Source organism: Haliotis rufescens, unplaced genomic scaffold (assembly GCF_023055435.1).
Source record: "Haliotis rufescens isolate VD_foot unplaced genomic scaffold, xgHalRufe1.0.p SCAF_10, whole genome shotgun sequence".
NCBI lineage: Eukaryota > Metazoa > Mollusca > Gastropoda > Lepetellida > Haliotidae > Haliotis > Haliotis rufescens.
Genome location: NW_025963780.1, coordinates 28,679,116 through 28,702,112, shown reverse-complemented (window position 1 = coordinate 28,702,112; position 22,997 = coordinate 28,679,116). Strand labels below are relative to the sequence as shown.

Below are 22,997 nucleotides of genomic sequence, written 5' to 3'. Positions count from 1 at the left end.
TCTACCCCGGATCTTCACGGGTCATCCAATATCATCACAATCAGAGTTCATTTATTTTTAGCAGGGGTCAGCGACTACGCCCCCCGTCAATCTGAACTAGTAAGAACGCCATACCTGTTTTTACTTGGGACCATGGAGAGTGATGCAAGGGCAGTAACTGTGTCTGCCTCCTCCATCTCCCGCTTCTGTGCCTCCATCAGGGAGTAGCTTATTGTTCCCAAATACCGTTTGATGCAGGGCCAGTGCTCCACTGTAAGTAAACAGTCAGTCAGTGGATGGCTGGATGGTGGGTGGATGGATGGTGGGTGGATGGATGGGTGTTTCAATGGATGGTGGGTGGATGGATGGTGGGTGGATGGATGGTGGGTGGATGGATGGGTGTTTCAATGGATGGTGGGTGGATGGATGGGTGTTTCAATGGATGGTGGGTGGGTGGATGGTGGGTGGATGGATGGTGGGTGGATGGATTGGTAGATGGTGGGTGGGTGTGTCAATGGATGGTGGGTGGGTGGATGGGTAGATGGATAGCTGGGGGGATGGATGGGTAGATGGTGGGTGGGTGTGTCAATGGATGTTGGGTGGGTGGATGGGTAGATGGTGGTAGATGGTGGGTAGGTGTGTCAATGCATGGTGGGTGGATGGGTGGAACGGGGGATGGATGGGTAGATGCTTGGTGGGTGTGTCAATGGATGTTGGGTGGGTGGATGGGTAGATGGATAGCTGGGGGGATGGATGGGTAGATGGTGGGTGGGTGTGTCAATGGATGTTGGGTGGGTGGATGGGTAGATGGATAGCTGGGGGGATGGATGGGTAGATGGTGGGTGGGTGTGTCAATGGATGTTGGGTGGGTGGATGGGTAGATGGATAGCTGGGGGGATGGATGGGTAGATGGTGGGTGGGTGTGTCAATGGATGTTGGGTGGGTGGATGGGTAGATGGATAGCTGGGGGGATGGATGGGTAGATGGTGGGTGGGTGTGTCAATGGATGTTGGGTGGGTGGATGGGTAGATGGATAGCTGGGGGGATGGATGGTGTGTGGGGGATGGATGGGTAGATGGTGGGTAGGTGTGTCAATGGATGGTTGGTGGATGGATGGGTCGATGGATAGCTGGGGGGAAGGATGGGTAGATAGTGGGTAGATGTGTCAATGGATGCCGGGTGGGTGGATGGGTAGATGGTGGTAGATGGTGGGTAGGTGTGTCAATGCATGGTGGGTGGATGGGTGGAACGGGGGATGGATGGGTAGATGCTTGGTGGGTGTGTCAATGGATTGTGGGAGGGTGGATGGATGGCTGGGGGGATGGATTGGTAGATGCTGGGTAGGTGTGTCAATGGATTGTGGGTGGGTGGGTGGGTGGATGGGTGGGTGGATGGATGGGGGATGGATGGATGGATGGATGGATGGGTAGATGGGTGGGTGTGTCAATTGATGGTACATGGGTTGATGGTGGGTGTGTCAAAGGATGGTGGGTGGGTGTATCAATTGATGGTACATGGGTGGATGGTGGGTGTGTCAAAGGATGGTGGGTGGGTGTATCAATTGATGGTACATGGGTGGATGGATGGTGGGTGGGTGGGTGGGTGATGGAGTTACCTATGCAGTGATACATTTTTGTTTATTGACCAATTGACAAGAGACAAAGCCCAAAATTAATATTCATCTGCATGTATGAATGGATAAAAAAATAAAGCATACCACTACTACCACTACCAAATTTAAAAAAGTAATAAATGAGAAATGAAAAGTCTAGTTCTGACCACTGCAAACACCTGACATACAGAACAAACAAGGGAATGCTTGTGACTGCAACCACAGCAAACATCCTGCACAAACGGGTGCAAATATCTCCTAGGTTTCCCGATTTGGTGAATTGAAATGGGGTGCAACGTTCAAGATTATTGCACTTAAATAGCGATGTGCATGCACGTGTGTGTGGCTGCTTGTACTAATGCCGATTTTAAAGCGCTTGTTCATGTACACTATGCCTCAGTTTAACATGGATACCCCACTCACACACAGAATACTGACTGCGAGCCAACCAGTCCTTGTTGTCTCTCCTAAATGCCGAGCACCAGGCAGGGTAACAACAAGTACCATCTTAATGCATCATTTGGAAGACGTCACCAACGATCTAACGACAGGACTATCCACTAGATCAAGGAGATGGTCTTTTAATTTGGGTGATACTCCCCATCAGTGTTTGTCTGTGAAAGTGAGTGAGTGAGTGAATGTGGTTTTACACCGCTTTTAGCAATATTCCAGCAATACCATGGCGGGGCACACCAGAAACGGACTTCACACATGTCAGGATTCAAACCCAGGTCTTCAGCATGACGAGCAAACACTTTTTACCACTAGGCTACCCCACCGTCTGTCTGTGAAAGGCAGACCTAACAGTGCCGGTCAGACATTACAACTGATGACTTCTTACTCTGTATTCTGATGGTGGATTCCAGTGTCTCCAACGCAGGTTTGCAGCTCGGCCGATGGAGTTCTTCATCCTTGATTGTGGGCAGCTGAAACACGAGAGTCATGTGACGTTACGTACCAAGTTATAGCATCAGTGAATGCTCAGTTCCTAATTCCAGGTTAGAGGTGAGGTGAGGTGAAATGGGGTTTAATGTCGCCTCCAAGATTATTGCACTTATATAGCGACGTGCATGTACGTGTGTGTGTGTGGCTGCTTGTACTAGTCCGGACTGATGCCTATTTATAGTGCTAGCCCACTGAGACACCATGCTGCAGTTTAACATGAATACCCCACTCAGACACAGTATACTGACTCCGAGCCGACCAGTCCAGGTTTTAGCCCCTTAATGCCGAGCGCCAGACAGGGTCACAACAAGTACCATCTTTGAACGTCTTTTGGTATGACGCGGCCGGGGATCGAACCCCGGACCTTCCTCTCTCCGGGCGGACGCTCTACCACTAGACCACGGAGGCGGTCTCCAGGTTAGAGAGACTGACTCTTAACACTGCAGTCAGTAACACTCCGGTTATAACAAGGCAGCCTGTAAATAACCTGGATCAGGCCTACCAGTGAGTGTTGACTCAGCATTGATCCAGTCATCAGCGCACAACACCACAACACCATCAGCCAAGTCACAAAGAAGGACAACCTGATCCAACTGGTTGCCACTAGCAACAAGCAATGACCCAGTAAGGAACTATCTAACACGGGTCCCCACAATGCATAATGATTAAGAAAGGGAACAAACCAATGCAGAGAATAAACCTCAAGCCCTGTCATCAACAGGCAAACACACTTCCTACTGTATTATATCTCATCAGTATCAGTTCTGCCCTGGAATCCCCAAGGGGAGACAATCATTATATAATGCAGACACTTCTGCTGTAGAATCCCCAAGGGGAGACAATCATTATATAATGCAGACACTTCTGCTGTAGAATCCCCAAGGGGAGACAATCATTATATAATGCAGACACTTCTGCTGTAGAATCCCCAAGGGGAGACAATCATTATATAATGCAGACAATTCTGCTGTAGAATCCCCAAGGGGAGACAATCATTATATAATGCAGACACTTCTGCTGTAGAATCCCCAAGGGGAGACAATCATTATATAATGCAGACACTTTTGCTGTAGAATCCCAAAGGGGACAAGCATGGGAAGCCTCTGCCCTGGAATTCTCAGGAGAGACAAGCAGGAAATTTTTAGAACCCGTGGAATCTCCAAGGGTAGCTAGGTTAAAAAAGGCGTACCTCATCACCAAGAAGAGCCTTGACACACATCTCTGAGGCCTCCGAGATGACCGGAATATCATAGCCTCCCTCTAGTGCCAGCACGACCTTCCCGCCCGCAAGCGACATCAGCTCCCTGGTCATGTGACCAAAAGCTGAAACAGAATGCACTTTGTGTATGCCTTATATGGAATGCGATTTCCTATACATAACATAAGCCCAACAGCACACACGACTACTTCACATCCAAAACATAAAGAGTGCCACATGATAAATGTAAAATAATATTTGAGTCAGTTCTTTAAGAACAAAGTATGACCAGTGTGATGGACACTCACCTTCAGCTGTGACCTCATACCCGCCCAGCGGAGCTGTATGTCCCTTGGCCGCGTCAAAACCAGCAGACACGAGAACCATATCGGGACCGAACTCACGGGCAATTGGCATCACAATTGTTCTGTCAACATAGAAAAAAAACATTATTCAGACTCTCTCCAACTCAATCTTTTAGGCACATTTCATCAATATTAGGGTGGGAGATACTAAGAATGAGCTTCACATATTGAAGAGGTGGAATCAAACACAGGTCTCTAGCAAACATGCTACCACTGTTTTCACTGGCCTGCTTCAGTGCCAAACTGCCCTTATATAGCCTGGTCATCCTGTGCAAAGCCTTACTGAATAACTTTAAACTAAATATACCTGATTGGTATTTGTTTGTTTGTCGTTAAGCGGCGCACTCAACAATATGTCAGCCATATAACGGTAGTCTGAAAATAATCGAGTCTGGACCAGACAATCCAGTGACTCTCTCACATCCCACACAATTGGGATATGATGACATGCATCAACCAAGTCAGCAAGCCTGACCACCTGATCCCCTTAGTTGCCTCTTACAGCAAGCATAGTCACCTTTTACGGCGGGCATGGGTTGCAGAAGACCTATTCTACCCCGCATCTTTACCTGATTAGTAAATAAATCTTGCATGAATGAATGAACTTTTATGACAATGTTAGTAACATCACTCCAACAGTGGAGGACACAGCTGATGTTAAAGAATGTGTGTCCGGTTTCCATGATGGGAATTGAAACAAGGTCTTCGAAGTGAACACTTTACCCGCTAGACTACTACACTAGCCTCCTACATCAAGCATAGACCCGTGAAGATCCGGGGAGAATAGGTCTTCAGCAACCCATGCTTGCAATAAAAGGCAACTAGCTTGTCGTAAGAGGCGACTAACAGGATGGGTGGTCAGGCTTGCTGACTTGGTTGATGCATGTCATCGTATCCCATTTGCCTGGATCGATGCTCATGATATCAATCACTGGATTGTTCTGTCCAGACTCGATTATTCACAGACCGCCGTCATATAGCTGTAATATTGCTTAGTGCGGCGTTAAACAACAAACAAAAGCTCAAGCATCACCACCGTCTTCCATCAAACATGGCAACACCACTGACCTGAATGCAGTCAGGTATTCAGCATCAGCCATGGGTGGGTTCAGAGCTCCTCCAAATGCGATGTTGACATTGAAGCCAAGCCCCTCATCACTTCCGCACTCTTCAGGTGCCCCCGTACCGGGGAAGAAGTTGCCGCTGTCATGGCGATGAATAGATATGTACAACACATGGTTATCCATGTAGAACATTTGCTGGGTGCCGTTACCATGGTGAACATCCTGAAAGAACAAAAATAATCTCCACATTATACAACAATCATTATACGAATCTCTTAATATTTCATCAAAATAAAGCACAATTTAACAATTCTAAATATATCGAAAAAAAATTATGAATACTTGATAATCGTTAAAAGTGTAATAATGAATATCAAAAATCTTAAAAAATTCTCTCATGTACAAATGTGTTGAGTTATCTCCCTTTGGCTACAAGACAAAGACACAAGGACAGGAAGGTTAGTGGTGGGTTATCTCCCTTTGATTACTGCTCTGTTCTGAGATGATAGATACTATTAGAGCCATATTACAACAGGGAGGGCACATTATCATTTGGGAAACAAACCCAGATCCTATGTGTGACAAGTGCAGGCACTATCCACTGGGTTATTCCAGCAACGCAATACATACCCAGTCAATGATGAGAATCTTGTCTAGTTTTGCTTTTTCTTGTAACTGTTTGGCAGCTATTGCAATTGAGTTGAAAAAACAGAAACCCCTGAAAGAAAATATTAAAAGTTGGTAAAATGAATAGATAATCTGGATGATCAGGTCTACACTGCCTAGGGGTGACGGGTCAGAAAGTGAGAGGGAATGTCAGCAATATTGCCTCCCATGAAGACCCGGGTTAGAAAAGGTCTTCCTGTTGATCAAAGATCATGATGTCAATCACTGGATTATATGTTCCACTCTTGATTATTTACGGACCACCGTCACATAGCTGGAATATTGCTGAGTGAGGCATTAAACAACAAACAAACAAACAAACAAACAAACAAATTATTGCAGCTATACCACACCAGTGGCCGAAAGCAGGAACAGACAATCCACGTTATCAGGGTAGGATGTTGTACAATCTAACATCCATTATCCATTCTTCATTAATCAGCTCTTAAGGAGAAATTCAAGGGGTTATTCTGTCCTGATGACATGCATCAACCAAGTCAGCGAGCTTGACCACCCAATCCCGTTAGTCGCCTCTTACGACAAGCATATTCACCTTTTACCGCAAGCATAGGTTGCTGGAGACCTATTCTACCCAGGATCTTCACGGGTCGGTTAGGTGAGTGGATATTGCTGTAGCTTAATGCAGCTTCTGTCTACCTGCTACTTACATGGCTTGGTGGGCCTCTGCATGGTGACCAGGGGGACGCACGATGGCGTAGCCGTTCTGAAACAAACACAAGCATGCATTAGCATTATCATACAGCAGTATTATCAGGTAGCCTTGTGGTTAAAGTGTTGGTTCAGGAAACCAAAGACCCTGGTTCAACTCCCACAGGGAACAAACTGAGAGGCCATTTTCAGGGAGCACCTTGTTGGAATATTCCTATAGCATAATGGGGGATGGGCAGCCTAGTGGTTAGGTTTTGCTTCAGGGAGCCAAACAATTCCTTAAAAAAGTACAAAATGAGGGCCATTTTCAGAAACAAGACGAGTGAGCTGGAAATTAGCATCCCTTTGGCCAGGGGCGGTCAGGTAGCCTAGTGGTTAGAGCGTTCGCTCGTCACGCCGAAGACCCGGGTTCGAATCCCGACATGGGTACAATGTGTGAAGCCCATTTCTGGTGTCCCCCACCGTCATATTGCTAGAATATTGATAAAAGCGGCGTAAAACCATACTCACTCATTCACTCACCCTTTGGCCAGCTTTACACTTACATAAATTCCTATAAGCTTAATGGAGGGAAGTCCTGAAGCAATACAATTTGTAGATGTTTACCAAGCTGCAAGGTATGAGTGAGTGAGTTGGGTTTAATGCCGCTTTTAACAGTATTCCAGTCATATCACGGCGTGTCAGCTTAATGTGGCAGGAAAGCACGAAGTGATGCAGGACTCAGACGTTTACCACTTCAAGGAAACCTACAAGCACTGGTATGGTGCTGACAAACCTAGAAACATAATCGGGGTGAACCGGGATTTGAACCCACAACCATAGGTTTCTGGCATGCCCAAGGGACACAACTCTGCACAGCGAATCGCGGCTCCTTAGACGACTGGGCCACCCGTGCCCCCACTTTAACATAAAGTTACGACAGTTGTAGCGGAAAGATCGCTTTCAGGAAGAAGGTCACAGAGAACACAATACTACAACAGGGTCGTCATTTGTCTAAAGTATTCAAATTTCTACACTAACAGTTATAAGCTATTGTCTATAATCATGTCAAGATTACATTAAAAAAAAAAACTAAATTAAAAACATCCAAAACAAATAGATCACCTTATTCATTAATCAAACAAATGAATTAAAGTGAGGCGATTACCATGGCAACAATGCCTAACAGCTGCAGCTAATGGCAACATCTGGATGAAGTACTGTCTATATTACTTACGTAATATGCATTAAATTGATCTTTGGAAACAAAGGCACAGAGATATTTTACATTAAATATTATCTGGTGATTTATATTAATCCCAGCACACACACTAAACAGTAAATCACTCGTCATCAAATAACAGGTAATTCAGTACAAAGCAACTGTAGTTTTGTTTTGGAGCAAGTCTGTCTGGGTTGAGTACAAGTATTTGTGTTAAATCAGGGTGTATCAGCTTAATCTGGGAGGCATATTCCAAACAGCAAACCTCGTAGGATTATACAAATAAGGTGAAACCCACAAAGTGGGCTCCCAAACAGCGAGCCTCGTAGGCATAAACCAATCGGATGAAACCCACGAGAACAGTGCAGACAGCCAAAGTCAGGGAATTTTCACATCCACAATTAGCAGACCCTAGCACAGTTAAGGGACACAACTCACTGGGCCAATCTGGCTCCATCTATATTTACTAATGAAATCAACAAGACATATAATATTAACTCACACAAATTAGTTCTTTATTTGAAATACGCTGCTCTAACACTAATACGAATGCCCCTTTGTCGAAATCTCACTGTAACAGGCGCACATATTTTACAACCCAAAAACGGGAAAGAAATTATCTGTTGCTCAATTGGATGATCTTGTTTTTCTGTTCAATTGTGCCCTAAAACTAAATTGGCAATGAAGAAAAATACTCTGGTTAAATGTCAGCCACTTAATCTGCTGCCACTGCAGCCAATACAGATGGCCCAAGTCAAAATGTCAAATGACATGATATTTGCCTCCAACTTCGAGTTGATGCGATCATGACAATCACTTTTGACAAAACTTCAAATCATGTCTACAAACATAATATCAAAATCAAAGAAAACCACGCTTTATAAAGCGAACAGAGAGATATAACACCGTGATGCGCCATCGTTCGCCCGACTTGAAGAACAATATTTGATCAACATCTATCAAACTGAAAGGCTTAAGGTCACACAAACGTCAAACACAAAACCTGTCATATTTTGTTACATGAACAAACATATCCACTCCATATTAAATTACACGATGATGGATTCAGAAAGAGATGGAGTATATTATGGGATGGACCACATCGACAAAATGGCCGTCATACTGGCCATGTTAAACATAAGAATGGAATTCTGCAAGCAAATCTTACAACAATAATTCTCACATTCACACAACCTCAACTTTGCAAACAAGTGGTTTCAGAGGCAGTTTTGAAAATTGCAGTTTGATAGCTACAAGTGCATAAATGAAGGACTGAGGTCATGGACAGGTCAAAACATGCTAAACAATATATCATAATATCATTTTATATGACATATATGAGATATCATAATATTTTGTCTAATGTGTGAATGCCATGATGGACTTAAACAAAGTCCTGTGAAATATCTCAAGGAATCAATTTTTAGATATAACTATACCAATTGTTTCAAGAGGAGATATCTATACTGATACAATATTAAATGTGCTTAAATGAATATACCTTATTCAACGTAATAAGCGCCCACTGCACTCTCAAAATTAAAAATAGGGGGCTCTTATAAGAATATAATTTTGGTGAGAGAAAAAAACAGAATTGAAAGATCGTAAAATTTCTTGGTTTATGCTGACAGCCTGAAATGATACAAAAGAAAAGTCTGTGCATATTATACATGACAGATATATTTCTCCAGAATTTTATTCTCCATAATTAAAGATGCATATAACACATAAGTGCGTATTATACACGAATAAATAAGTCTTGTGTACATTGATCAATCAGAAGGGGTGCTAATTTGGATTGTTCACTAGCCAATATATTAGCAAATATCGCTGTGGGCGCTTATTTTGTCAAATACGGTAATAGAATACACTTTCAAATGTATGTCAATATTTCCTTTCTACCTTATTCTTGGTAACTTTATTTATTTCTAGATTCAGTTTTGAATAAACACTTTAATGCTACTTGACATTTTAGCAAAGCAAGAACTAAACAAACAATCGAGGAAGATCTGAAGTAGAAGAACACTTAGTCCCAGAAATAAAGTTAAATTATTTTTTTTTAAATATCTACAAAAATAAAATCCACATGGAACCCAAACAATGCTTAATTTCAGAATCTGAGTGAATCTAGACTTGCCACACCATTCTAGACTTAAGTCTCTGGGGAACATTCCACATGAAGCTGAATCAATGCCTACAGTCTACACATGCCTCTCAGGGACCTCCTGGTTAACTGACGGATCTACTCTGACAGAAAGCTGTATCTGTAATCCTTCCTGGGGAAGGATATAAAGACTTGTATCGCCCACACCATTCTCTACACGACAGAAACTATCTCAACAATCACCACCATCTTGAGCCATTTGCCGTTATCATCAAGTGTCTTGAAGCCTAATTCAAGTGCTGTTATGATAACATGTTGACAAAATGTTCTTAAGCTTGTTTGGGCTTATTAATTTCATCTGAAAATAGAAAGTTAGGGAACATGAATATTTGGGGAATATTTTTACGAAATTGTGTTCTAAATCTTCAAAAAAATATCACCCAAAATATCCACGTTCCCCAACTTTTTTTGTTCTGTAAATAATACATACTGATTTTGGTCCTCATATTCTGACGATCAAATCTTTATTCAGCTAAAGGATGTTGATTATCATCTTGACCATGGCATTGGATGTTTCAAAATACGACATTTTGTGTGACTTACCTTGAGATCACCAGCAGCAACCCGAAGTGCCAACTCTATCACACAACCTGTTGCCTGGTAACAGAATAAAATAAACATGTCAATATTTTGGAAACAATTATGTAAGTGGTTTGCGTTAATTTAATCAAAGTTTTCAATTAAGCCAGGATAAGATGTTTTATCAATATCTTAAAACAGAAGTGTGAATACTTTACATAGGATCTTTACTCTGAAGCCATTCAAATAGCTAAACCAAATCAATGATGTATTTTGAGTGAGTGAGGATGGTTTTACTCCACTTTTAGCAACATTCCAGCACTATCACAGCAGGGGACACCAGAAATGGGCTTCACATATTGTACCCATGTCGGGAATCGAACCCGGGTCTTCGGCGTGACGAGCGAACGCTTTAACCACTAGGCTACCCGACCCCTCCTCTAATAACACAGGCACAATTCTCAAATTCCCCCAGGACAGTAACGAGAGTCCCGCCCTTGGCTGAAGATGTGTTCCAGACAGTAGTCCTTTGATGTTTTAAATAACAATGAATTAAGATTTGTTTCAGCGGAACTCTACTTTCTTGATCTGTGTTTGTGTGTAAATGGCATGTACACCTACATCTACAATGCACAGCCAGTGTGTATCTGCTATCAAACACAGCCTTACATCTGAGGAACAGTCATTGTACATGTCCCACCCATCAAGTCTTACCTCTCTCTTACAGGACAAATTATGCAAGTTCAGAATAATAATCTTTTTCAAATTAAATAGTCAGGAACATTATGCACAAATTACACTAAATGTAATTATATTCATAGATAAATCTTCTGTTTTAAGAATTACTATGTTCCTTTGTGTCGGTGATACATCATTTTTCACTAAATTCGACTGTAATTTGATCCAAGCCTCTCATGTTTAAACATGCAGCTGAAAAGGAAATTTTATTCCCATCTTCTTCCTAAAGTAATCCTTCAAAATAAACACATTATGATATCAAATGGTTTTATTTTTAAACATCTGGAACAGTATACAGACTTGGAATTGAATTTCTTACAAAACAGACTACTGGTGATTGGGATATATTTGAAAAGTTATTTTCAACAGCCACTATGATTTAGCTCTGCGTAATGTGAGATAAAATGAAATGAATTTCAAATATTTGTGATAAATATTAGATAAGGCCACAACGGAAGAAGGATTTGATTGTTTTTGCATTTTGAAAAAAGAAACACTGAAGATATCTCCAGACAATTTCTGGGAAATTCAGTTTTCGCATGATGTCTTTTGAATTCAATAGGTTCACATTTTGCAAATATCCATGTACAAGACAAACAGTGAGTGAAGTTATTTCAAGAATTATTAATGATAACTTTTTCCTTCTCCTCAGTCAGGACTAGGGGGTACTGCCTTTCGTTTCCAGGCAACAGGATTAATTTTCACAGCTAAACACACATATCTGCTACAATATACAAAATTCCAAAGCAGGAAATAGGAGAGAAAAGATTCTGAAGAACACAAAATCATGTCGCCTCAGGTAGTGAGTGATCTTACCGTTTTGGCGGCATTTGATGTATTAAGATCATTCCAGACGGTATCCGAATCCACACCGACGCCCCCACATGGCAAGAGACAGAAGCGCATGGGGGATGACTCTACAGTGTAGAAAACATTCATGAGTAAGTGAGTGGGTTGCGTTTAATGCCGCTTTGAAAAGTATTCGGTTAAATCACAGCAAGTCAGCCTAATGTGGGAGGAAAGCCCGAAGTGATGCAGGTCTCAGATGTTTACCACCTCAGTGAAACCCACGAGCACAGGTATCGTGCTGGCAAACCAATAAACATTATCGGGACAAACTGGGATTCGAACCCACAATCATAGGTTTCTGGCTTGGCAAATGTAACAGTTTATGTTATAATGAAGTACTTTTCCTAATGATTTCCTGAATTCTTTTGTCAGAGAAAATGTTGTTTTTTTCAAATTGGCACTTAGCCAACCTTGACCTTTAATTTCCTACAGCTTGAAGCGTTTCCGATCTGTGAAGATCTGCGGTAGAATAAGTTTTCAGCAACCCATGCTTGCTGTAAAAGGGGGCTATTCTTGTCATAAGAGGAGACTAACGGGATCAGGTGGTCAGGCTCGCTGACTGACTGATATCGTATCCCAATTGTGTGGATAGATGCTCATGATGTCAATCACTGGATTGTCTGGTCCAGACTCCATTATTTAAAGAACGCTGTCATATACCATGAATATTGCTGAGTGCGACGTTCAACAACAACAAACAAACAAACATTTTTCAGGGCATTTACAGGTTGTCATTCCCATGTTTGTCACATTGGATCATGACATTGAAGAATGTCGGATTAAAAGTTGTTGAAAGGATGAAAATGTCCTAAGTCAGTCATCTATAGTGAGTGAGTGAGTGAGTGAGTATGATTTTACGCCACTTTAGCAACATTTCAGCAATATCATGGCACGGTGACACCAGAAATGGGCTTCACACATTGTACCTATGTGGGGAATCAAACCCAGGTCTTCAGTGTGATGAGTGAATGCTTTAACCAGTGGGCTACCCCACCTTTCCAATTCATCTTGCTCAAGAAAATAAGAAAAACAAGACATAAAATTGGTCTGTAGCCTCTTGACCCATGATTGTCGTATATCTATGTTAAAGTTTAGGAGTTGTGACCGGCCTTGATAAAAATATTTGAAGTTAAACTCACCTAACAATTTCTGTCTACTGAGTGGATTTGTTCCGTAAACTAGCGTGTGGAGGTGAGTATGGCAGCTCTGCAGCTCCTCCGTACTTGCCTTCCGGGACCGCACTCTCTGTAAACAAGCAACCAATCAAAATGTAAGAGTATGTGAGTGAGTGAAAAACTCTTATCGACAAGTGGTATATCTTTCATATCAAAAGACACAACAGTGAAAATCTATTTATCACCCCAAATCAATCTTCTAAATGTTTCAGTTTGTCAACAGTACTGACCAGTGCCTAGAATGAAATCAGTACAACTGACCACGTTCAATAGCAGAGAGAATAACGATGTCATTTGATTGTGATGTCATGGTAACTGATGACATCACAATGGTCTGCAAAGCATTGTGATGCAATTTCATTTCAGCCTATCTTCTTAACACAGCAGGTTTTTTGTTACTTGAAATGATCTCAAAGTCAACTGTCAGTGCACAGACACAAAACACTACAAGTTATACCCTTCATGAAACCCTCATTGTTTCCCTGCAGTTAGAAACAGTAACACTGGTTAATGAATTGTCGAAAGAAAACTTAAAGTGTCAAACATCTTTTTATTTCCAAGAACTGAATCCGCAGTTAGAATACCACAACCTTCATAAATTCAACACATATCTGGATATTATTACTTGTCTCAGTCAAAATATTTTTTGTAAAAATGTTCGCAATTGCCTTTAAGTGATACTGACCTGCCCCACCATTAATCAAATTGACATTACTTAATCAGTTTACATTATCAATTAATGTCACAGCAAACTGATGATCTCCCAGCGAAATTTTCCCCCGGACTTTCTTCCAATTTTATTAATGCTGACATTTAATACTTAGTAGAGACTCTCATTTTCAGTTGCAAGAAAATCAATCATATTTCAGAGTTGCTGCATATGCTCTCCATAAATGTCACCATATATTACCCCAGAACTCCATAAGTCTGTATCTGGCCATAAACACAGGAGCTTGAATCTGTGGGAAGGCCATGGATTCACCCTAGCCTCATCCTAACTGACATGATGGAGGCAGGGGAATGGCTGTAAATTGGACTGGCCCATATGCATGCTGAGAACATGTTACACAAGTAGCTTAATGGCCTGTATCATCCAGGCTGTTATGATCATCTTTAGAAAAACTGCCATAGAGGAATACATGTACTTTGAAATTGATCTTAACTGTATTTTTTGTTGATGAATTAATTTGTTTCCTATTGCTAATTCTTTTTGTTCAGATCATTTTAATCACTGAAACAGACTGAGGTTTGAACCCCTTGGGTGCTGTCTTTGCTTATGTTTTATAAGTGAGTGAGCGAGTGAGTATTGTTTTACGCCGCTTTTAGCAATATTCCAGCAATATCAAGGCGGGGGACACCAGAAATGGGCTTCACACAATGTACCCATGTCTGGAATCGAACCCTTGTCTTCGGCGTGACGAGCGAACGCTTTAACCACTAGGCTACCCGACCGCCCTATGTTTTATAAGGGATTCCAGTGTCCGAAACAACTGCCCGCCTGCTGTACGTGGCTGGGGCTGCATGAAATTTGCTTCCACCTGCCAAGCTGTTATGCAAGTTGTAAGACTACTTAGGTAATCAGTATTCCTCGTAGATTCTCAAGTAATTGTTTGCATTATTTTAACTGAATCAACACACAATTTGTCTCTTATTTTTCGTGATTTTTCTCATATTGTCGTCGGTGATCCATTATTAACGGTAGATGAAAGGAAGTAACTATGCTTTCATTGGTCAATCCAGTCTTTATTTTAGTGTACTGGGATTGATATTAAGACCCATAATCAGAAATACTTCTTAGGGTCTCAAAAATACAGCATGCAAATATACATTAAATTCAATACATGTATTGTCTGAATGTGGGCAGGTAGCTTGAAGATGGGCAGGCAACATTTCTGGGTCACCTGCACGACTGTCTTGTTGAGTTATATAATTATTTCGAACACTGAGGATTCCAAACTAAAAATTGATAATTTAAAATAAATATAAAAATAAAGCATCGTACAATGATATTGCTACCTAGTCTTAATACAAACAAAGAAGACAATTTACAAAGAAACCTCGTATCTCAATTGCGTGGATCGATGCTCATGATGCCAATCACTGGATTGTCTGGTCCGAATTATTTACAGACCGCCGTCATATAGCTGGAATATTGCTGAGTGCGGCGTTTAACAACAAACAAACAAAGATACCTTGTTGAAATCTACAAATAGTACAGATTCAATAAGGCACTGACCAATGTAACACTTAGTTTCCTACCATCTCATGGTTGAATTCTACATACAACCAAAAGAATTCAACGGAATTCAGTTTTCCTGGAACAACATTGTACAGTATCCATCTCAAGGGTCTCACTCAAGGAGTCAGCAAAATAAAAAAAATAAAAAATCATATCCTGTGATGTGTTGAAGAAACTCCTTGTAATCCTGTATACTACAGGCAGTTGTTTTCAGCCCTCCCTGACAAAAAGTAACACTGTTTATAGCCTAGCATTACCCTGGCAAACTAACACAGGTGTACAGGGATAGGTTACCTCCACACCTGCAAACATTGGAACTGTCTACATAGAGATGTGCGAACCAGACACCACCATATACCGATATGGTGGCTGTGGTAACACACAGCTCCAGAGAGAGAGAGAGAGAGGGAGAGAGAGGGGGAGAGAGAGAGAGAGAAAGAAAGAGAGAGAGAGAGAGAGAGAGAGAGAAAGAGAGAGAGAGATCCACAGAGCGAGAGAGAGAGAGAGGGAGAGCTCCACAGAGACAGAGACAGAGAGAGAGAGAGAAAGAAAGAGAGAGAGAGATCCACAGAGCGAGAGAGAGAGGGAGAGAGAGAGAGGGAGAGCTCCACAGAGAGAGAGAGAGAGAGAGAGAGAGAGAGAGAGAGAGAGAGAGAGAGAGAGAGAGAGAGAGAGAGAGAGAGAAATAAGTTGTGTCCTGAGTGTGAAAAGTACAGCTAACCAGCTTCAGTGGCAGAGAGATTAGTGATGTCATTTGATTGTGATGTCATGGTATCTGAAGAGCATTGTGATGCAATTTCATTGCAACATATCTCCAAGAGATATCACTTGATGTCCCCTAAGTGATATCTTCTGTTGAGGCCAGTGATTGACGATATAGTACCATGTCATAACAAAATCTTGGACAAAATATGATTCCCAAAATGGTTTACAAGAAATTTTATGTTTCCCACAAACAACACACCTTAATACTTAAAGACTGTTCATTATTGAACAATATCCTTGAAAAGCCCACATGAATGAAGGTGAGTGTTGCCGTCTCCCGTACTGTTTACAGCTTGGGTAAAAATACCAATGCAAGCTATTCTTGAAACACCAGGAATTCATTTTATGATAAGCACTGCCTGCAGGTGAGAATTCCCCTCTCCGCCAACTTCCCACTGCCTGTGTGAGGCGGCAGCGAAGATGGCGGCAGCTCCGTGTCCATTACATTCCCACCTGCAGGAGGAGTAACTGTAGCTATGCCAGGTTTATATAACTTTTACAAGTGTAGCCAATCCTACAGCAATCCTACAGCTCCAGCTGACCTCCATCCCACTGTGGGCAAGATGAACCGGTGCATGGATATATTGAGATATGTATATATGTATATATATGAAGTAATGAGATTCACTAGTGTACTCCAGCACTTATGCAAAGAAATTCACAAAGATATCCGAGACACGCATAGTTCTCCTACATGTTTCAGATTTATCTTCGAAATGATTTGCCCTTTTCCCGAAGGATGAAGAAAATAAAAGGTCACAGATTGATTTGGAATGTCTCCAACCTAATTATTTGCAAAAGAAATAATGTTTTGTCATATTTGTTTTTATGAGTCATAATATTATTTGACATTGGAAAATTGGACATAAATATACTGAATCTGTATAACTAGGGTGGGTGGGTGGGTGGGGGGGGTGGGGCAATGTCACAATATGATATGTGATATGATATACTTGATTTGTATCTTAGTGAAAAGCTCACAATATGACACATGATATGATCGATATACTTGATATCTACCTTTGGTGGCAATGTCACAATATGATATGTGATATGATATATTTGATTTGTAACTTAGTGATAAGGTCACAATATGACACATGATATGATCGATATACTTGATATCTACCTTGGTGGCAATGTCACAATATGATATGTGATAAGATATAAACTCCAGTCGATTGAGGTGAGGTGAAATCAAGGGGTTAATGCATCCAAGATTAGTGTACTCACATAGCGACGTGCATGCACTTGTGTGTGTGTGTCTGTGTGTGTGTCTGTGTGTGTGTCTGTCTCTGCTTGTAATAGTCTGGACTGATGCTGATGCCGATTTATAGTACTAGCACACTGAGATACCATGCCGCAGTTTAACATGAATACCCCACTCAGACACAGTATACTGACTCCGAGCCGACCAGTCCTTGTTTTAGCCCATTATTGCCAAGCGCCAGACAGGGTAACAACAAGTACCATCTTTTAAGGTCTTTTGGTGTGATGCAGTGAAAGATAGAAACCTTCAGCTTTCCAGGAGGAATCTCTATCACTAGACCACGGAGGTGGTCTCCACTCCAGTGAATGCTCATGACACTACATTATTATAACCCCCTCAATGGATCAGTGTGCACTCAAATGTTCATTCTCAGCTCCCTGAGGAGTATACATCCCAACCTGCCTGTGAGGCACTAAAAGGTCAAGAGTCACATTACCATCACATCCTACCGGGTACCCATTCACTGCTGGGTGAACAAGATGATATGTGAATCAGAATACAAGACCTGCATACCACGCTTGACCAAGGTCTCTCACAGCAATTCCGGGGTAGAATAGGTCTTCAGCAACCCATGCTTGCCGTAAAAGGTGACTATGCTTGTCGTAAAAGGCGACTAACGGGATCGGGTGGTCAGGCTCGCTGACTTGGTTGATGCATGTCATCGATCCCATTGGCGTGGATCGATGCTCATGACATTAATCACTGGATTGTCTGGTCCAGACTCGATTATTTACAGACTGCCGTCATATAGCTGGAATATTGCTGAGTGCGGCGTTAAACAACAAACCAACCAACCAACCAACCAAATCTCTCACAGCAATTGAATTTCTTTCAATGCCTCCCTCAGATGCATCTCCTTTGTGTGACAGTTTCCTGCTTACTGATGGATTGGTTGGTTGGTTTGCTGTTTAGTGCCGCTCTCAGCAATATTCCAGCTATGTGACAGCGGTCTGTAAAAAATCGAGTCCGGACCAGACAATCCAGTGATTGATATTATGAGCATTCATCCACGCAATTGGGATACGATGACATGCATCAACCAAGTCAGCGAGCCTCACCACCCGATCCCGTTAGTCGCCTCTTGCGGCTTATGGAGACTGGTAGTGCTACCTACCTCACATCGTGTGACAAGTCCGGTGTCAGTGAGTCTAGCCCAGATGCTCTGTATTCTCCCAGCGTGTTCTAGGTGGTTCATGTTGTTGCCACACGTACACTGGTGTTTCAACATTATCGTGTCGTACGCCAAACCTGGAAGCAAGAAAATAAATGCTGCACTCTGATTGGTTCATATAAGTCTGGTAAATCTTACACATTATCCACAGAAAAATATGAATGAAGGAAGAAGCAAAATTCAAAGTATTTCGAATAATAACCTACCAGAAATGACAACATAGCAAGCACCTCAGTTCATAATAAAATAATAACCTACCAGAAACGACAACATAACAAGCATCTCAGTTCATAATAAAACAAGTATTTGTCACAGAGTGACGAAATATCCCCCGCCATATACACCATAGTACCAAATATGAAGACAATCCAGCGATTAGTTCTTGAGATATTGTGGCAACACCGTTTTCCAACTCCAAAAACAGATTTGCCTGCTGTGACCTTGAAAATGGGATCAAGGTCACCAAAACCGACTGGTGTCTGCGGAGTCTGTATATACACTATAGTTCCAAATATGAAGACAATCGAGAGGTTTAGTTCTTGAGATATCGCGGCAACACCGTTTTCCAACTCTAAAAGCAGATTTGCCTGCTGTGACCTTGAAAATGGGATCAAGGTCACCAAAACCGACTGGTGTCTGCGGAGTCTGTATATACACCATAGTTCCAAATATGAAGACAATCCAGTGTTTAGTTCTTGAGATATCGCGGCAACAAACAGGTGGGACGTACGGACGGACGGACGGACGGACGGACGGACGGACGGACGGTCGTGAATACTATATCCCCCGCTTCGCGCTTTCGCGCGGCGGGGGATAATAATAACCTACCAGAAACGACAACATAACAAGCATCTCAGTTCATAATAAAATAATAACCTACCAGAAACGACAACATAACAAGCATCTCAGTTCATAATAAAATAATAACCTACCAGAAACGACAACATAACAAGCATCTTAGTTCAGAATAAAATAATAACCTACCAGAAACGACAACATAACAAGCATCTCAGTTCAGAATAAAATAATAACCTACCAGAAACGACAACATAACAAGCATCTCAGTTCATAATAAAATAATAACCTACCAGAAACGACAACATAACAAGCATCTTAGTTCAGAATAAAATAATAACCTACCAGAAACGACAACATAACAAGCATCTCAGTTCATAATAAAATGAATTTAAGATCATAAGAATCATTTGTCTAAAATACAAAATATGTTAACTTTAAAGGTGAAAGATGACAAATTAAATCACTGCAATTTGCCGACATTACCACAGCCATTGTTCCTTAAAAATTCCCACAAGATATTTGGTCTCCTCTGACATTTGTTGCTGCAGACTGACTGGCTAATTAAATGGATATATTTGACAGCCTTTCTAATTAGAGATCATCTCAGAAAGTCAGACTTTGACATTTCACAGATACATAAATAGCAGGTGACACGGTATATTGTATTGGCATCTTGCTTAAACTGGAGTTACTGCCAAACCAGTTTCCCATTATCACCCACCTGCTATAAATGTGTATAAGACAGGCTCAGTTTCCCATTATCACCCACCTGCTATAAATGTGTATAAGACAGGCTCAGTTTCCCATTATCACCCAGCTGCTGTCAATGTGTATGAGACTGACTCAGTTTCCCATTATCACCCATCTGCTGTAAATGTGTAAGAAACTGATCCAGTTTCTTGTTATCACCCACCTGCTGTAAATGAGTATGCATTTGGCCCAGTTTCCCATTATCACCCAGCTGCTGTAAATGTGTATGAGACTGTCCCAGTTTCCCATTATCAAACAGCTGCTGTAAATGTGTATGCAACCGACCAGTTTCCAATTATCACCCAGCTGCTGTAAATGTGTATGCAACCGACCAGTTTCCAATTATCACCCACCTGCTGTAAATGTGTATGAGACCCAGTTTCCCTTTGTCATCTAAGACTGGCTTAGTTTCTTGATATCACCCACCTGTTGTAAATGTGTATGAGACTGGCCCAGTTTCTTGAGGCTGTTGTGGGAGAACAGAGAAGGTGACAAGGGGACTGGACTGTGTCCGAGACAACGGGCGATGATGCGAGGGGCCCTTGTGGCGGGGCTTGATTATCTCCCTTTGCTGGCCCAGGAATGCTTCACGATCCCGCTGCTGTTTCTCCAGTTCACTGGAACTTTCATCCATCTTGCTGTCACTGACGATACTCTCAGCATCACGAGACTCCTTCATCTCCTGCAGGTCAAACAATGAGTGTGTGAGGGACTTCAGACAAGTAAGGTGGCGAGTGCACCTGGTACAGAAGACCATGGACCTGTGGAGATCCGGGGTGGAATATAGGTCTTCAGCAACCCATGCTTTCCGTAAAAGGTGACAATGCTTGTCTACCGGGATCGGGTGGTCAGGCTCACTGACTTGGTTGATGCATGTCATCGTATCCCAATTGCCTCGATTGATGTCCATGATGTCAATGACTGGATTGTCAGGTACAGACTTGATCATTTACAGACTGCCGTCATATAGCTGGAATATTGCTGAGTGCGGCGTTTAACAACAAACAAACAAAACAAACAAAACAAACAGAAGACCATGGTGGGTGATAAAATTATTGAAATCAAACCATGATGAGAGTATAGACACAAAGTCAGTGCAAGGAGTTTGTAACGAATCTCAATGACCATTTGATCAACCAATTTGCATTTCATTAACCTTAAAAACTCCTGGTAGCTGAATGAACACGTATATGTACCTGTGCTAATTTGACCTCTGTTTCTTCATCCACATTCTCCATATGACTCTTACTGACGGTCCGCTGTAACACCGTCTGTCGTATATGCTGAAACACAGAGAAACGGCTGAAATAATCTTCTCAGTTTTGCAAGCCAAGGCTAAAGAACCAAGGTGAGGTGAAATGGGGTTTAACATCGTGTGTGTGTGTTTGTGTGTTTGTGTTTGTGTGTGTGTGTGTGTGTGTGTGTGTGTGTGTGTGTGTGTGTGTGTGTGTGTGTGTTTGTTTGGTGTAGTCTGGACTAATGCCGATTTTATAGTGTTAACCCAATGAGATATTATGTCGGAGTTTAACATAAATACCCACTCAGGCATGGGAAGGTATATACAAAAGTTGCTTTTGTTTAACTGTTTGATTGGCATTCTAGAAGTTGGTCAGTAAGTAAGAAAACATACAACTTTAGGGCTGACAACTTACTGCACATAGCGCTGTTTTGATGTAGATTGTTACACAATTATCAACCTGGAGTGACAGCTTGATAACGGAGTAAGAATCAACATTGAAACATCACTATATGCAATAAACCAGAAGTTGTTATCCATAAACTTCTACATTTTCTTAATAAGGAAGAGAATATATAGAGAATTTCACCCTTGTGTCATTGATATCAAATATATCAACACGAGTTGCTAAAAGTGGGAAAACTCCGAGGCTTGCCGAGGAATATTTTCCACTTTTATCAACGAGTGTTGATATATTTGATATCAAAAGACACTCGGGTGAGATTTTATTTATCATCCAACATCATTCTTCCAACTTTTTCAGTTTGTAGAAAGTAATAAGCAGTGTCTTAAGTGTAAAAAGTACCGCTAACAGCTTCAATAGCAGAACCATTAGTGATGTCATTTGATTGTGACGTCATGGTAACCAATGACGTCACAATGGTCTGCAAAGCATTGTGATGCAATTTCATTGCAGCGATATCTACAGTATAGATATATGTTTTTGTTTGTGTTTCGTTTCTGCAAGTGATAAGTTTCAACTTGTATGTTATGTGAGGTAAGGTGAAATAGAGTGTAACGTCCCTTTCAAGACTAATGCTAATTGTGCTGGTTAGGACCTATGCCAGTTCTATAATGCTAGCCTACTGAGATACCATGCAGCGGTTGAACATGCCTACCCAACTCAAACACAGTATCCTGACTCCAAGCCCTTGTTTTATTCCCTTAATGCCGTCCGTGAGGCAGGAAAACAACAAGCACCATCTTTTAATGTCTTTTGGCACGACGCACCCAGGGGTCGAACCACGAACCACCAACATCAATCAAGCCACAAAGTGTCTAATGCATGAGTTAGAGCAATGGATGAGGCAACTCACCTGTTTTAAGTATAGTTTTGAGTTTTCCTTTATAAACTGATCGTGCTGATGTTGTTGTAGTAGTTGCTGCTGCTGCTGAAACACGGGGTGGCCGAGTGGGAGGGGGGCTGAGTGGGTGCGGCCCAGTGGCCGATGTCTGTAAACAACACAAATATTACATATTAAGATATCGCGTGCACATAAATCTGAAAAAAGCGTAGAGTCGCACTGCCCTAATTTAAATGTAGTTCACATGGCTTAATGATTGAACAGGACAGAATAATTACCAAGAAAACGGAGATTGTGTAAACAATGTGTCTTAAGACAA

General features: G+C 41.8%; 1 protein-coding gene across 12 annotated transcripts in view; it reads right to left on the bottom strand.

Annotated features, from left to right (window-relative positions):
* LOC124135050 (histone deacetylase 4-like) overlaps nt 1-22,997 on the bottom strand; it is a 156,595-nt gene that overhangs the window by 6,111 nt on the left and 127,487 nt on the right. For all 12 annotated transcript variants that reach the window (XM_046500217.2, XM_046500227.2, XM_046500218.2 and 9 more), the window contains 14 exons: nt 22,691-22,826; nt 21,334-21,420; nt 20,564-20,819; nt 18,533-18,666; nt 13,109-13,214; nt 11,937-12,037; nt 10,407-10,460; nt 6,498-6,553; nt 5,794-5,881; nt 5,168-5,385; nt 4,043-4,161; nt 3,726-3,859; nt 2,433-2,517; nt 115-250 (listed from right to left, as the gene is read on the bottom strand). In XM_046500217.2, coding sequence (XP_046356173.1) covers nt 115-250; nt 2,433-2,517; nt 3,726-3,859; nt 4,043-4,161; nt 5,168-5,385; nt 5,794-5,881; nt 6,498-6,553; nt 10,407-10,460; nt 11,937-12,037; nt 13,109-13,214; nt 18,533-18,666; nt 20,564-20,819; nt 21,334-21,420; nt 22,691-22,826 — 1,710 coding nt within the window. The remainder of the gene's footprint in view (nt 1-114; nt 251-2,432; nt 2,518-3,725; nt 3,860-4,042; nt 4,162-5,167; nt 5,386-5,793; nt 5,882-6,497; nt 6,554-10,406; nt 10,461-11,936; nt 12,038-13,108; nt 13,215-18,532; nt 18,667-20,563; nt 20,820-21,333; nt 21,421-22,690; nt 22,827-22,997) is intronic.